The sequence below is a fragment of the Peromyscus maniculatus genome, chromosome 3 (genome assembly GCF_049852395.1).
Source record: "Peromyscus maniculatus bairdii isolate BWxNUB_F1_BW_parent chromosome 3, HU_Pman_BW_mat_3.1, whole genome shotgun sequence".
Lineage (NCBI taxonomy): Eukaryota > Metazoa > Chordata > Mammalia > Rodentia > Cricetidae > Peromyscus > Peromyscus maniculatus.
Genome location: NC_134854.1, coordinates 86,867,192 through 86,881,554, shown reverse-complemented (window position 1 = coordinate 86,881,554; position 14,363 = coordinate 86,867,192). Strand labels below are relative to the sequence as shown.

At 40.8% G+C, this 14,363-nt stretch overlaps 1 protein-coding gene across 1 annotated transcript in view; it reads right to left on the bottom strand.

The window, feature by feature from the left end:
• Positions 1 to 1,343: 1,343 nt before the first annotated feature.
• Positions 1,344 to 14,363, bottom strand: part of LOC102904284 (pyroglutamylated RF-amide peptide receptor) — a 61,035-nt gene continuing 48,015 nt past the window's right edge. Inside the window, 5 exon segments of the mRNA XM_006991636.4 lie at positions 1,344 to 3,276; positions 3,278 to 3,606; positions 4,174 to 4,271; positions 6,566 to 6,801; positions 10,356 to 10,417. Coding sequence (XP_006991698.3) covers positions 3,223 to 3,276; positions 3,278 to 3,606; positions 4,174 to 4,271; positions 6,566 to 6,801; positions 10,356 to 10,417 — 779 coding nt within the window. The 3' untranslated portion in view covers positions 1,344 to 3,222.

Sequence of the window (14,363 nt, the reverse complement as noted above, 5' to 3'; positions counted from 1 at the left end):
CTTTTGAGTAGTTGTTTCCAAATTTTATTAAAACATACTCATAAAATTACTCTTCTCTTGCAGACAGACACAATGTAATGCCGCTTTAAAAACCAGAAGACAATATTAGGGCTCTCAGTTTCATGTCAGTGTTTCCTGTTGTGATGGTAACAGCACAGTTCATCATAGTTTCTTCCAGTGGCTTGGGAACCTAGCTCATTCCACCTATTCCTATCCCCACTCGCAAATTTTTATTAAAACATCATTGATATCAATTCCAGATTATTTTTTCAAATAATGTTTCTATAAAACATCCCTTTCTATTAGTTGGAAAAATTACTTTCTCTGTTCTAATGATAGCTTAGAATCATTGCCCTATCAAATATATTTGTGACCTGAAGGAATATTTATCTTGTTAGGAGAAAGATGCAGTCAAGTTCATTTGTTTCATAGCTACAGCTCAATGATGAGGTGGCTCAACAGCTAAAACACTTGCTGTGGATCCTGAAGTCCTGAATGTGATCACTGGATCCCACGTGTTGGCAACAGAGAACCAAGTCCCCCAATTGTCCACATGTGCACTGTGACATGCATATCCTTTCTCTATCATAGAGCTAAGATTGGCACCAGAGGGGCTCCCTGAGACACAGACACAACAAGCACAGAGTGGACCAATAGCAGCTCACTCAGACACAGGCACCTCTTTCTTATATCTATTAGAGGAAGAGATGGGCAGATGTCAAGGCAGAAATACATACAACAACGTAAAGAACAATATGGCATCACCAGAACCTAGCCCTCTTCCAACAGCAAGACCTGAATACCACAATGTAGAAGAAACAGAAGTGACCTTAAAAATAGCTTCATGAAGATGCTAGAGGCCTTTAAAGAAAAAAATTAAAATTTCCCTTAAAGAAATTGAGGAAAAGACAAACAAAAAATTGGAAGAAATCAATAAACCCCTTAAAGAAAGCCAAGAAAACCATGAAAAAGCAATTAAACGTGTGAAGGAAACAGTTCAAGATCTGAAAATTGAAATAGAAACAATGAAGAAGACACAAACAGAGGGAATGCTGGAAATAGAAAGTCTGAGTAAATGAACAGGAAATACAGATGCAAGCATAACCAACAGAATACAAGAGGACAGTCCTAATTTTAAATATTCACTATTTTCTAGTACCTAAATATGTTAGGCTCAGCTTTGCACTATTTGGGAATTTTTTTGATGTTCAATAATGGAGAAGCTAATAACTGCTGACTTAACTTGTTTTCCATGGTCATATTTACAATCAGGCAGATATGGCATCAAGTGATAGGAACCAAAAAGTCAATGATTCAGATTTATTTTAATGTTTGGTGTTTAATGAGCAGCTGCTTTGCAATAGGATAACTAGACACACAGGCAGACAGTTCACAACAGGACCCAAACAATCCACTCCCAAACACTTAAACCACCCTCCCTCTCTTTGATTTGCTAGTTTCCCTGTCATATTGGCATTTCCCCTCCCCCAATACCACACATTATTTCATCTTCATCTTTTCTATGCCTGCTTCACTGATACGCAAACAGTCTGTACCAAGGAGCTGGTGGCCAGAGTTTTTTGGTTCCCAGGTCTTAAAGCTTAAACCACAAAGCAGCCTCAGTGTTCTTGGCGTTTCTGTTAGCAGCTGAGAGGAATAAAGACTGGAAACTGGAGGCAGAAGAAACACTTAGGCTACAAGGCTATGAGTAGGCTTTGAAAATCTTAGAGGTTCGAAGGGAAATGGCCCTATGTTCTGATGGTGGCCTCTGAGTCTGTGATATGTGGGAGTTAGAAGACCAAAGAAAGAGGGTTTGAGGGAAGAAATATGGGTCAATAAGTCTATTGAATATCACCTCTTAGGGGCAGCCCTGAGACAGCAGAATTTCAAGGTAGTGTTTAGTTATACCCTCATCATCCTATTACACTTTATTAAAGAAAGGTTATTCATCTCACTAGTGAAAAAAACACAAATATTTGTATTATTAAATCATCTATATAGTTGTGTGTATTTGTATATATGTATAGTGTGTATGTTCTGTCAATACATGAGGTTCCTCAAGCTATTCTTTTGAGTAGAGAAACCAAGTGACAAGTTAGACAGGGTCAAGACAAGACTCAGAGCAGGAAGAGGGGAAGTGGGGACATGAGCAGGACATTCCTTCAGAAGACAAGAATGCTTTATTCTTCAAAATACTTTTCTAATTGTGTCTAGTTTCCATAGTGACTTCATGAAGCAGAGCAGGTATCAACTTCAATTTACACAAGAACAAACAAGAGACAAAAAAAAAACAAAAAACAAAACAAAGCAAACAAACAAACCAACAAAAAAACCAGTAAGAGACTTGCCAGTCACCACAGAAATGGTCACTCAGGCTGTGAGAAACTCCAGTCCATGTTCTAGATCGCTAAGCTGCACTCTTGACTGCTTCTCCATCTTCTTGGGCTTACTGGCCTTGGTGCAGGCTTCATTTGCAAAAGAGTTAGCATAACTTCAACAGTCACTTGTGATGCCCAACTACTAAATTAGTATTCTAGGAAGAAGATGCATTGTTGATGTTTTCACTCAATTTAGCAATACATAGAAGTCATATCACATTGTCCACACAGACAAAAGTTACTAGCCAAGAACAATGAATTTTATACAAGATTTTTGAAACTCCACTTTAGGGCAGGAGAGATGGTTGCTCTTCCAGGGGACCTGGGTTTGATGCCCAGGATCCATGCAGCAGTTCACAACCATCTGTAACTCCATTTCCAGAAAATTGGATACCCTCTTCTGGCCTCTGTAGGCACCCAGGCATGCATGTGGTACACAGACATACATGCAAATAAGCCACTCATACACATAAAATAAAAACAAAAAAAATTTTTTTTAAAGTAAACAAAATAACTGCACCTAGTAATCACAATAATGGCCCAACAATTTTTCAAAATTGTAGTTCTTATGTATTTTCAATGGAAAAATGTTTTGTCACCATCATTAGTAAGTTTGGTTATTATTTTGGCTTCCTAAGACAGGGTCTCTTGTACCCCAGGTTATCCTAAAACTCATTATGAGGCTGAGGATTACTTTAAACTCCAAATTGCCCTGCCTCAACCTTTCAAGTGTTCATCAACATTTTTAATATGAAAGCTCTACTTTTTCTCAAAATAATTTTCTTTCCATTACAGTATGACGGGTACTGATTCTGAAGATATTGTTAACAATTAACATCCCTGTCTACAGCAGAGTTCTCAGAAATCCAGAACTAAAGAGGACAAGATGCCACTTGAGATTTTTTCTTCTTCTCTGGCTGTTCACACCACTTGACGTTGATGTTGCTGTCCCCAAATGTTTCTCCTTTGGTCTCTACGGGATTCTCTCTGCCAGCTAACTTTGCTCTCCTCTGCATGGCCACAGCTCCTGAACTCCCATGCCTCCTTGCTGGAGAGAATGTTTCTTTTACTATGCAACAGCAAACTGCAGACTCAAAATTTTTTTTGAAGTTTTCATTCATAAGTGCATAGACAATGGGATTACAGATGGAGTTGAAAAACCCAATGATTTGCACTATGGCAAAAATCATCTTGATTGTGACTTCATCGTATTCCTTTTCGAAATTACCTGAAATAAAGCAATACTTTAGAACACTTGTTGACTTTATCAAGAAATAACTGTGAATCTCTACCGTAGGGATTTACAAAGATTTGCACTTGTGCAAGTGGCCAAGGCTGTGAAATATTCTCATGACCACTTTGAAAAGGGCATCTGGCATCTGGATAAACACACCTTTGTGATATGTGCTCATTCATGCAGTGGCTGGTACCTGGCATATACTGCAGGATTCAGACTTTCAGCTCAATCGTGTTGAGTCCCAGAGAACACATGAATGATATGTGTTTCTAGACATCTGACCGGACTCCTAGGTACATTCAATTCATAGAGAGCAAGCCAAGGTTCTAAACAGAGAAGACTCTCAAGGAAAGATGACTTAGTCCTAGTTGTGCACAGTCACCTATCACGTGATGACCTGGTGTTCTTTAACACACAAAAGCAATGTTTAGTGTTTGACATTTGATTATTCAAGTGAACAGCAACCAGTGAGAAATCAATGGTTTCATGTGTGTTCTAGTAGGAAATGAACTAGAAATTCTCCAAAAAAAAAAAAGAGTGACAGAGACAGGCACTCACTGTATTCTATCATCATGTGAACGATGTGGAAAGGCGCCCAGCACGCAGCAAACAGAGCCACCACTGTCACCATCATGATCACAGCTCGCTTCTTCTTCCTACAACCACAAGCAAACATGGCGTCGGTTGGCTTTGCCTCAGCAAACGTGTCAGAGTGATAGCAAATGCATTACTGTTGGAGCCTACTTCACTTCGCCACACTTTTTCCAAGTGTTGGTGAATTCACTTCCTGAGGCTGTTTGTGGGCAGGTTATCAGCTTTCCCCCATCTTTACAGTCTTCCTACTGTACACATCCCTGTGATAAGTGCTCAGCCTGAGTCTAGACCGCTCCAGAGACTACAGACACACAGTAAGCATGTCTTCAATCTTCCCAATAAGCCAGTGGACAGAGGCAGAAACTGGGGAGGAGAGGAGTTTTATTCACAACAGGGTGGCTAATAAACGATCTCCTCTGGGTTTAAAGTTAGTAGTGTCTCCTCAGTGACGTGGATTCCGTTCACTCAGTATGTGTTTAAAGCTGTCCATACCTCTGATAGCTAAATATTAGTACTTATAAATATAGTAAGCCTCAAGGATAGCATTAAAACTTCATAATATAACCTACCAGGGATTCAAGCTGATTTTCTTCATTCCCCAAAACTAGATTTACAACTACACGGAGCTACACATTTGCTTCGTGCTTTCGGTTTCAAAAGTCCAGATTCAAAGTCTGGCATTTCAGTCTCGAAACCCTTTCTTCTGGGTAAGTGGTAACCTCTAGGTCTGGGGGTGATCAGCTGTGCTCTGAGGAAGTGGTACCACTAGGTCTAGGGGTGATCAGCTTTCTTTGTAATCTAATGTACACTCAAAGGAAAGTTTTCTTTTTCTTTTTTTTTTTCTTTTTTTTTTATTTTTTATTTTTTTTTATTTTACAACACCATTCAGTTCAACATAATAGCCACAGATTCCCCTGTTCTCCCCTTCTCGCCCCCCTCTCCCTCTCCCCAGCCCACCCCCCATTCCCACCTCTTCCAGATCAAGGTCTCCCCCGAGGACCGGGATCGACCTGGTAGACTCAGTCCAGGCAGGTCCATTCCCCGCCTCCCAGACCGAGCCAAGTGTCCCTGCATAAGTCCCAGGATTCAAACAGCCAACTCATGCAAGGAGCCCAGGACCCGGCACCAACGCACAGCTGCCTCCCAAACAGATCAAGCCAAATGACTGTCTCACCCATTCAGGGGGCCTGATCCAGTTGGGGGCCCCTCAGCCTTTGGTTCATAGATCCTGTGCTTCCATTCATTTGGTTATTTGTCCCTGTGCTTTATCCAACCTTGGCTTCAACAATTCTCGCTCATATAAACCCTCTTCTTTCTCACTAATTAGACTCCCAGTGCTCCACCAGGGGCCCAGCTGTGGATGTCTGCATCCAGATTCCTCAGTGCTTGGATGGGGTTTATGGCACAACTATCAGGGTGTCTGGCCATCCCATCACCAGAGTAGGTCAGTTCCTGCCGTCTCTCGACCATTGCCAGCAGTCTTTTGCGGGGGTCTCTTTGTGGATCTCCGTGGGCCTCCCTAGCTCTCTGCTTCCTCCCCTTCTCATGTGGTCTTCATTTACCATGGTCTCCTATTCCTTGTTCTCCCTCTCTTTTCTTGATCCAGCTAGGATCGTGGTGGTGGCGCACGCCGGTAGGATTTGCTGAGGCAGGAGGATCACGAGTTCGAGGTCAGCCTGGGCTACACATTTTTTTGACCCCAAAAAAAGACACGGAGAAATGGACGAGATCTACATGAACAGCCTGGTCATGAGTGGGAACAATGAAGGGCGACGGTCGAGGGAAAGAGAAAGAAAGGAAAGTTTTCTTAACCGGGCACTAGAGGTCACTGCAGACTTGAACAATTAATGAAATCTCCTCAACTCACTGCTTGCTAGTTTTAACAGTCATTCCATATAGATTATGTCATGGGAACTACAAATACAGCAGTGAGTTTGTCTTGAAATTGATACTAATAAGTAAAATGAGATATCACTGCCTTTGAGTTAAAAAAAAAAACAAGTATCAATCACAATCATTTAAAATAAATTGCATTCTGGGGTTTCAAAGGATTTGCATGCCCTCTCAGTATTTTAACATTATTCTAAAGTGGGAAGCACCAAGGGCAAATGTAAATATATGCCCTGGTGCATGTGGGGGACTCGGGGTCCTCTGGAGCAAGGTTTTATACAGATTTCTAATGTTCCTGGCAGTGAAGGTGGAGGACAGTGGGTCTTGACCCCACCCCATAGCATCTTGGTTTCAAGTGAGTCCATGCTCTCAAATTGAATTACAAATGATGCTCAGGCTGAATTGTCCTTCCAGCACAGCTACTACAACAGATTTTAAACTGTGGGGCACAGTTTAATAAACAGACCTGGCAATTTTGAACATTTCTCTTCCGTGAATAGTTTGGAGCACCGAGCCATCCCCGACTCTTTTCTTGATCCAAAGCTCGTAACTGATTCTACCGTAGAGGACGAGCAGCAGCAGGAGAGGCAGAAGGAAGAGGATGACGAGGATGAAGGTGGTGTAGATTCTCTGGTGCATGGGGCTGCTCCACTCCTCCAGGCAGCAGATGTGCTCTTTTTCATACAGGAAGTCATATTTAACCTTTACAGTAAGAACGAAACGCAAAAATCAGCACCCAAAGAGCAGAACGCAGCCACTATGACATCTCAAAGACCTCTCACACAGCCACCGATGGATTTTGGGAATTTGAATCAGCTTTTATAATTAATTAGTTTGTTGTAACTGTAGGTTTTCTCTGGATGACTAAGGCTTTGATTTTGTGCTTTGTGATATTTAGAGGGAATGTAGGACTGTGTCAGCAATGTTTACTTTTTACCTTTCTCAACTTCTATTTTCCTGGCCACAAATTTTCAGTTGACTGAAAGAGTACACATGGGAAAATATGTGTATCATATGCCAGCCAGGTTAATATTAATCCAACTGATACAGTTGCTTTCTCGGTTTCTGATGGAAAAGGTTTGACAAGAATCAGTCTTCAACGTAGGAGGAACCTAGCCATATTTGCACCACTATTTCATGTCAGAACCACCAGATTGTAAAGGCAGCTGGTAGCTTTCAAATGCTGAAACGAACAAGATGCTGGATTTAAACTGTTACCAATCTGCAGATATTTTGATTGTATTTGTTTAATAATTTGCTGTTCTGAGTCCAGTGGACTTACCCTCCAAGTTCTAAATTCACTGTTCACAACCATGATAGATACTATCAAATGCTAAAAGGCTCCTTTCAGAGACAAAGTAAACATTTAAAATATATCCCAAGTCTTATCCCTGGGATAGGAACGCAAAGGAGAAAACGTCTCAAGTATCAGTCACTGTGGAGTTCCAGATGACATATTTCTGCTTATAGTCCCAGCAAATCTCAACATCAATTCCAAAATGAAGACAATTTAAGTTGTGGTTCAGATTTTATTGATGAATACAACTAGGAATGATAACACTGAATGAAAAGAGATGTGAAAATGAAATTATTTCTGACTCCCCATGGGCAGAGCCTCCAAGGGTCAGTGACCACAGTGGCCATGTACTGACACATCCTAAATGCTCAGTGCTAAACTGTGATGGCTTCATACTACACCAGAGATAAACAAAGGCTCCCTGAGTACATCTTAAGATGGGTTCACGGTGACCAGTTTCAGATTCTTGTCATTTTTATGGCGATCGGGAACAAACTCTGAGCCTTGCACACATGCAAGACAAGGGCACTACCCCAGAGTTGCACTCCTCCTCTGATTTTGTTATTTCCAAGCAAACATTTCCCTGATCTCCCACGGTTTACAGTTGTGGCTGGGGTTGAGCTCTAGCTATAGTTCCACTTTCATCACTACCTACTCTAGCTCAAGACAACCACATCCCTCATCCAAGCCAAACCTTGCTGTTGAGAGCAACTCAAATGACTCACGGCACCAACGCCACTCTCATCCAGGCATCGCAAATCCACTGGGCAGGGCTTCCTTCAGCATTTCCCTGTCCTGAGTAAACTTCTAATCAAGACAACCCAGAATTAGGGGAACATGGCATTTTGAGGAGGTCTGGGGTGCTGTGAATTCACATTTTTATTCACTGAAGAGGGGGAAATAAGGACGCCTTATATTGAATCCTGCCGCTTCCATTCCTGAAAATTGGGAATCAAATCACTTCTGAGAGAGCCCAGAGAAAACAGCAAGAGAGCAAGATCGTGAATGGCTGGCTTCGAAGCTGCCTATCATCGGGCAACGCACTCGGACTCTCATCCTCAATTGCATTCTCTCTAATGGAGTTTTAAAATGATTTTGGTCCTGGCATGCACATCAATATGTTTACTTCAAAACTGAAATCTGACTTCTTCCTGACAAGAAGAAGCAAATAGGTTTTGACTGAATTTAGCGATAAGCATGGCCATTGCCTATTAGATCAGACAGATAACATTTTCTACAAATTAAATAATTTCTATATTTAGAATGTATGATAAGACCTCTTATTAAAAAGATAAATCTGTTTGATTTGTGTGGGCAGGGAAGGAGCTCCAGGATTGAGAACTAGGTTTTGTCATTTATAAAACATGCTGCCGGAGGTATGGGTGGCATCATCGGAAGGAGGTAGTGGCCATGGCGGCTGTTGGAACGAGTAATGGGTTGGAGAACAGAGGCACAGGCAAAACCTCAAAGGTGTTATCAGAAATCCCAGACAGAAAGCATCAGCCCTGGGCAGCACCCACACCAGTACCAAGACATTTACTCAGTCCTCTCTCCCCTCTTTATCGCTTCCTGAGAGAGGTTCCAAGTGTGTAGAGAGAACCCTAAAAGCATTTAAGCTAAGGGAAAGACAAGATTTTAAATAACTCCAATTTCAGCATGTGTGCTGCCAGAGTGAAAAGCACATTTTAAAGTGACCATTATTATTATTTTATGTGACCGTGGCACTAACCCCGGCATCTTATAGCAGAGAAGATACTGTTCTTGTGACTGACAGAAGCCACAAGAATTGAATCATCTGTATGACTGGAAGAGTTGCAGGGCCTGCTCAAAGTTTCACCCATATCTCATTATGAAGTTCTCAGGTGACATTTTCATAGGTGGCAGCAAAATAAAGCCACTTTATGATTTCACAGAGGCCAGCTCACTCGATATAGTTACACAAAAAATATTGGGACACATTTTTATTTATCCTGTGTTTTTAGTGTTAGGGTGTGCGTGTGCGGGTAAGCAATCACTGGGACAGCCTCTGCACCCTTTCTTCAATGCACTTTCATCTCAGGCCTCATTTGCAACCCTAGGTGAGGGATATGGCATGCTCAGGAAGGATTCAGATCCGCCTAGCTCTATTTAAGGGTACAAAGGAGCATATTGCTTTATAAATTATATTCCAGGCTGCATGATGGATGTCCTATCGTCTTTGAAGATTAATGCCTGTGTTACACTACAAGCCATGCTAAAGTACACCCCAGCAGACAGGCTAAGCTGTCCACAACCAATATCCTAACCTGTTCTTTTACTGCAAATCCCTACACATCGTGGAAGGACCTCACAAAAGATGGGGGCAATGAAGAGGGAGAAAATCAAGACCTGGACATGTTTCTAATTCACATTTCAATTGGTTAATGGCTAGGACAACAGGAAAATCAGCTAGCAAGGAGACCATCTGGTACAGCTTTGAGTGACCTAAAATAAGAGAAAGTCAGCCAGGTAGTGGTGGCACACACCTTTAATCCCAGCATTCGGGAGGCAGAGACAGGTGGATCTCTGAGTTCAAGGCCAGCTGGTCTACAGTGTGAGTTCCAGGGCGTCCAGGGCTACACAGAAAAATGCTGTCTCATAAAATAATAATAATATTAATAATAATAATGATGATCATGATAATAAATAAAGTCAAAACAGTCACCAAACTCTCATTTAGCAAGACTGGGATATTCTAGGAAAAACACATTAAGCTAAGAAAATGGAGAGAAGGTCATTTTGGAACCTACTTTTTTGTCATTTTAACTTTAAATATTAATGGTGCAGTATCCAGTAGATTTAAATAACAGAAGAGAATTTTAAAATATCATTGGATTTCAGTGAAATGAGTGAGGTTATGTACATTCACCATAATATTCTCAAAAGAAGTAGAATGAACATAGGGAAGAGGGTTGAGAAAATATCTCAGCACTGAGTCTACCTCAAGTCGCTGCACATGCCACATGGGAGATCCAATGATGATGGCCACCAGCCACACCACACCTGCAAAAATATGACAGTTATCAAAACACAGCATAGCGCAGATAACTACGCGCATGCTTAACTCTCTAATCATAAAGATATCTGGCCCCTTTGCTCCCATGTTCTCTGCTGTGGGCTAGAGCAATTATCTCCTCAAAGGATCTCTGCTCTTCCTCTGCTTTTGAAAGCAGTGTTTTTATGGTCATCCTAATTGTGTGTGTGTGTGTGTGTGTGTGTGTGTGTGTGTGTGTGTGTGTGTGTGTGTGTGTGTGTCCATGCACATACACTCTCCCGTGTGTATGAGGATCCTAGAGAAAAACATCAGAAGTCATGATCTAGCACTTTCCACTGTATTGCATTGAGATAGAGTCTCTCACTGAGGCTGGAGCTCACAATTGTCAGCTAGACTGGCTGGCCAACACATCCCAGTAATCCTCCTGTCTCCTGACCCCCAGTGCTGGGGTTACAGACATTTCTGGCCATGCCTGTCTTTTTATGTGGGTACTGGGTCCTTGTGTTTGCACAGCAAACACTCTTACCCAGTGAGCCTACATTTTTTAGTGTTAAAAACTCGTTTATATGACTGAATTGCCTAGAAGGCAAAATCTAAATTCTATAGCAATAGCCTGAAAATATGTTCATTTCCCCCCTTTCACCAGTGAATGTCTTCCCACCTAGACCCTACTGGGGAAGAATGTTCATTTCCATTCTTACATTCTAGAATGCCCTGTCCTGCTCCACATCATATTTGTACCTTGTGTGGGCCTTTCTGTCATCACTGTCCATCTGCGAACTTGTTTCCAGGATACCGCAGAAGGCACTTTCCCTAGGTGACTTGAAGATTGCTGTCATTTCTAAATGAACTCTGCTTTAGTGATTCTGTACTTACCCTTAGTCATGTCTTCTCAACTTCCCCTGAAATGCTCGAGGACAAGGACAATCCTCTTTTCATTTCTCCAAATGAGAAAATTCTCAGCCCTTAGTAGGAACTGATCTATGTTTGTTGGACCAATGAGTAATTTCTTAAACATTTAAATTTATTTATGTGTATGAATATGTTGTCTGCATGTACGCCTGTATACCATGTACATGTCTGATGCCCAAGGAGTCCAGGAGAAGATGTCAGTTCCCCTTAGACTAGCATTAAAGTCAGTTATGAGCCACCATGTGGGTGTTGTTAATCAAACCCCACTCCTCTGGAAGAATAGCCAGTGCTTTTAACCACTGAGAGAGACATCATTGCATCCCTGAAAAGAAAAACTTTTAAACATATTACAGACCATCTTCTATCATGTCTTCTTCAAGTTTAAAACATATATATCATTTTAAAAGATTTATTTTTATTATTTTTATTTATGTATATGTGTATACATCTGTGTGAGTGAATTCCACATGTGTGCAGGTACCTATGGAGGCCAGAAGAGGGTGTCAGATTCCTTGGTGCTAGAGTTACAGGCCATCCAACTTAGATGGCATGGACATCAGGTCCTCTCAAAGAGTAGTATTTTTCCTTATCTGATGAGCAATCTCTTTAACCCCCAAAACATTTATCTTTATATTAATTTTAAAGTTAGCATTCAAGAAAGTGAGTTTTTTTATGACCCTTCCATTATTTGGGCCTAGTTGTCATTATACATTAGTTCCACTGCCCAACTGCTCTCCCCAGTATTCTAACCCTCCCAGCTGGTTCCCTCCCACCCCCAATAGTCATCCATTCTGCTTCCGTGTTGACTTGGAGCCCTTCAGGTATATGAATACAGCTTAGTGGCTTAGCTGGGGCACATGGTAACTATTTTCTTGAGAAATCTCCAGACCAATTTCCCTGCATTTACACTTACTTCTTTAATCCATTTTTAATTAATTTTTGAACAATGTGAGAGATACATAACTAGTCTCACTCTTGCACATTGAGAAACCACTTTTCCCAACACCATTTGTTAAAGAAGCTGTCTTTCCTCTAATGCATGTTTTTGACAGGTGACTGGAGTCAGTGAGGTGGTTCAGTGAGTAAAGGTGCTTGCTGTTGAGCCTGATGACCTGAGTATGAGCCCTAGAACCCACACAGTGGAAGGAGAGAACTGATTCCTGCAAGCAGCCCTCATCTTCACACATTGGTTGTAGCGTGTGCACACACAAGCATGCATATGTTTATATACACATACACACACAAATTGATAAAGTGTAATGAAATAAATTAAATGTAACAAAAATTTAATTAAATGGCTGTAGCTGTGTGGATTTTATCTGAGCCTTCTGTGCCATGTCAACTACATGCCTGGCTTTCTGCATACACTATGCTGCTTTTCTATGTGTCTCTAATATAATTTGAGGTCAGGTATTGAGTTACCTGTATTTGCTCTTTTTTACTCAGAGTTGTTTTCACTATTCAGGTCATTTGTGAATGTAAATTTTAACATTGCTTTTTCTAGTTCTCTGAAAAATGTCAATGGGACTTTGATGGAAATTGTATCAAATTTGTGGATTGCTTTTGGTAACATAAGCCACTTTCACAATGTTAACTCTATCAATTAATGAGCACAGGGAGGGGGACTTTCCCACTTCCAGTGTCTCCCTTCAGCATCCTAAAGTTTTCATTCTAGGGGTCTTTCATGTCCTTGGTCAGGTTTATTCCAAGATATTTTACATTTTTTTTAACCTACTGTGAATGGAATATTTTCACTATGATTTCTTTCTTGCAAAGTTTGTGATTTGTGTGTAGAGAAGCTACTGGGTTTTGTCATCATCTTACTCAGAAATCTCAAAATAAAGTTATCTTGAGCACTAGTATATGGCACCATTTACTTATTTAGAAAATGGGTATTAATAAAGCAAACACAGATAAACAAAAAACATAGCATTCTTTGCAAGCTTCCTGTCCTTTGTGAGCTTTTTTTTTTAGAGAAATCAATTATGTACCACTGGCAAAGGAAAAAAATTGATTCTACTAAAGGCCACTTCAGTCTATGAATCTTAGCAAAATAAGAGGGGCATAAACTTCTTTTTGTTCTTTCTTTACTAGTTTGCTATCACTTAGAAAACAAGGTATTACTTGTAGCTTCAAGGAACTGAGACTCAAGCCATGATTGGGGCACACTAGAAAGACATACACAAATTAACATTGCCCACTGAATATCACCATGATTCAATGACCCAAGACTATTCTAAGGGCTTACAAGTCTTTCCGTGTGTCTCTGCCTCCACATCAATAAATGTATTTGTTCTCTCTGGTTGCATAGTGTTATCTTATGTCCAATCATGTTTCCAACCTTGCAAATTCTGGAGGGGTTGGGTCTCATTGGAATAAACTCATAACCAAGTCTACTGGGTCCTGGACCTTCCAAATAGAAAGGTTAGGGTTAGAAGAGTATTACAGGACTTGTCCTGGAGGAGATGGGAATGGAGGGTGGGCTGGGGGTAAGGGGAGGGCGTGGGAGGGGGGAGAATAGGGGAACCCATGGCTGATATGTAGAACTGAATGGTATTGTAAAATAAAAAATATATATCACAAAAAAAACAAAACAAAAAAAAAAAAAAGAAGAGTATTACAGATACACTTTGCTACATTATCAGGATAAGAATGCCTGGAAGTTTCCCCCAGCATAAACCTGGAGTCTAGGCAGTTTCAGTCAGAAGGCACAGAGTCAGTGACTGACAGGGATGATCCATGGGTTAAAGTGACAGGGAGATGTCAGGGAAGAGTGCACACCAGCCCACATGGTTTCAAACATTGCTGCCTTCCCTGAATTATTTTAATTGGAACAGCTTTAACTGCCTGTTACAATCATATGACATTGAGATTCACCCCTATTTCTCCTCTTTTTTAATAGCCTTCCTTCTTCATGTACTCCATACTTTTAAACTCTTTCCAAACCTATGCATTGTTTTTACATTGGAAAGTTGTTAATTAATAAAAGCTCAGAGATATTTGAGTTCTTTTTAGAGAAGATATGACATAAATGTTATAGTA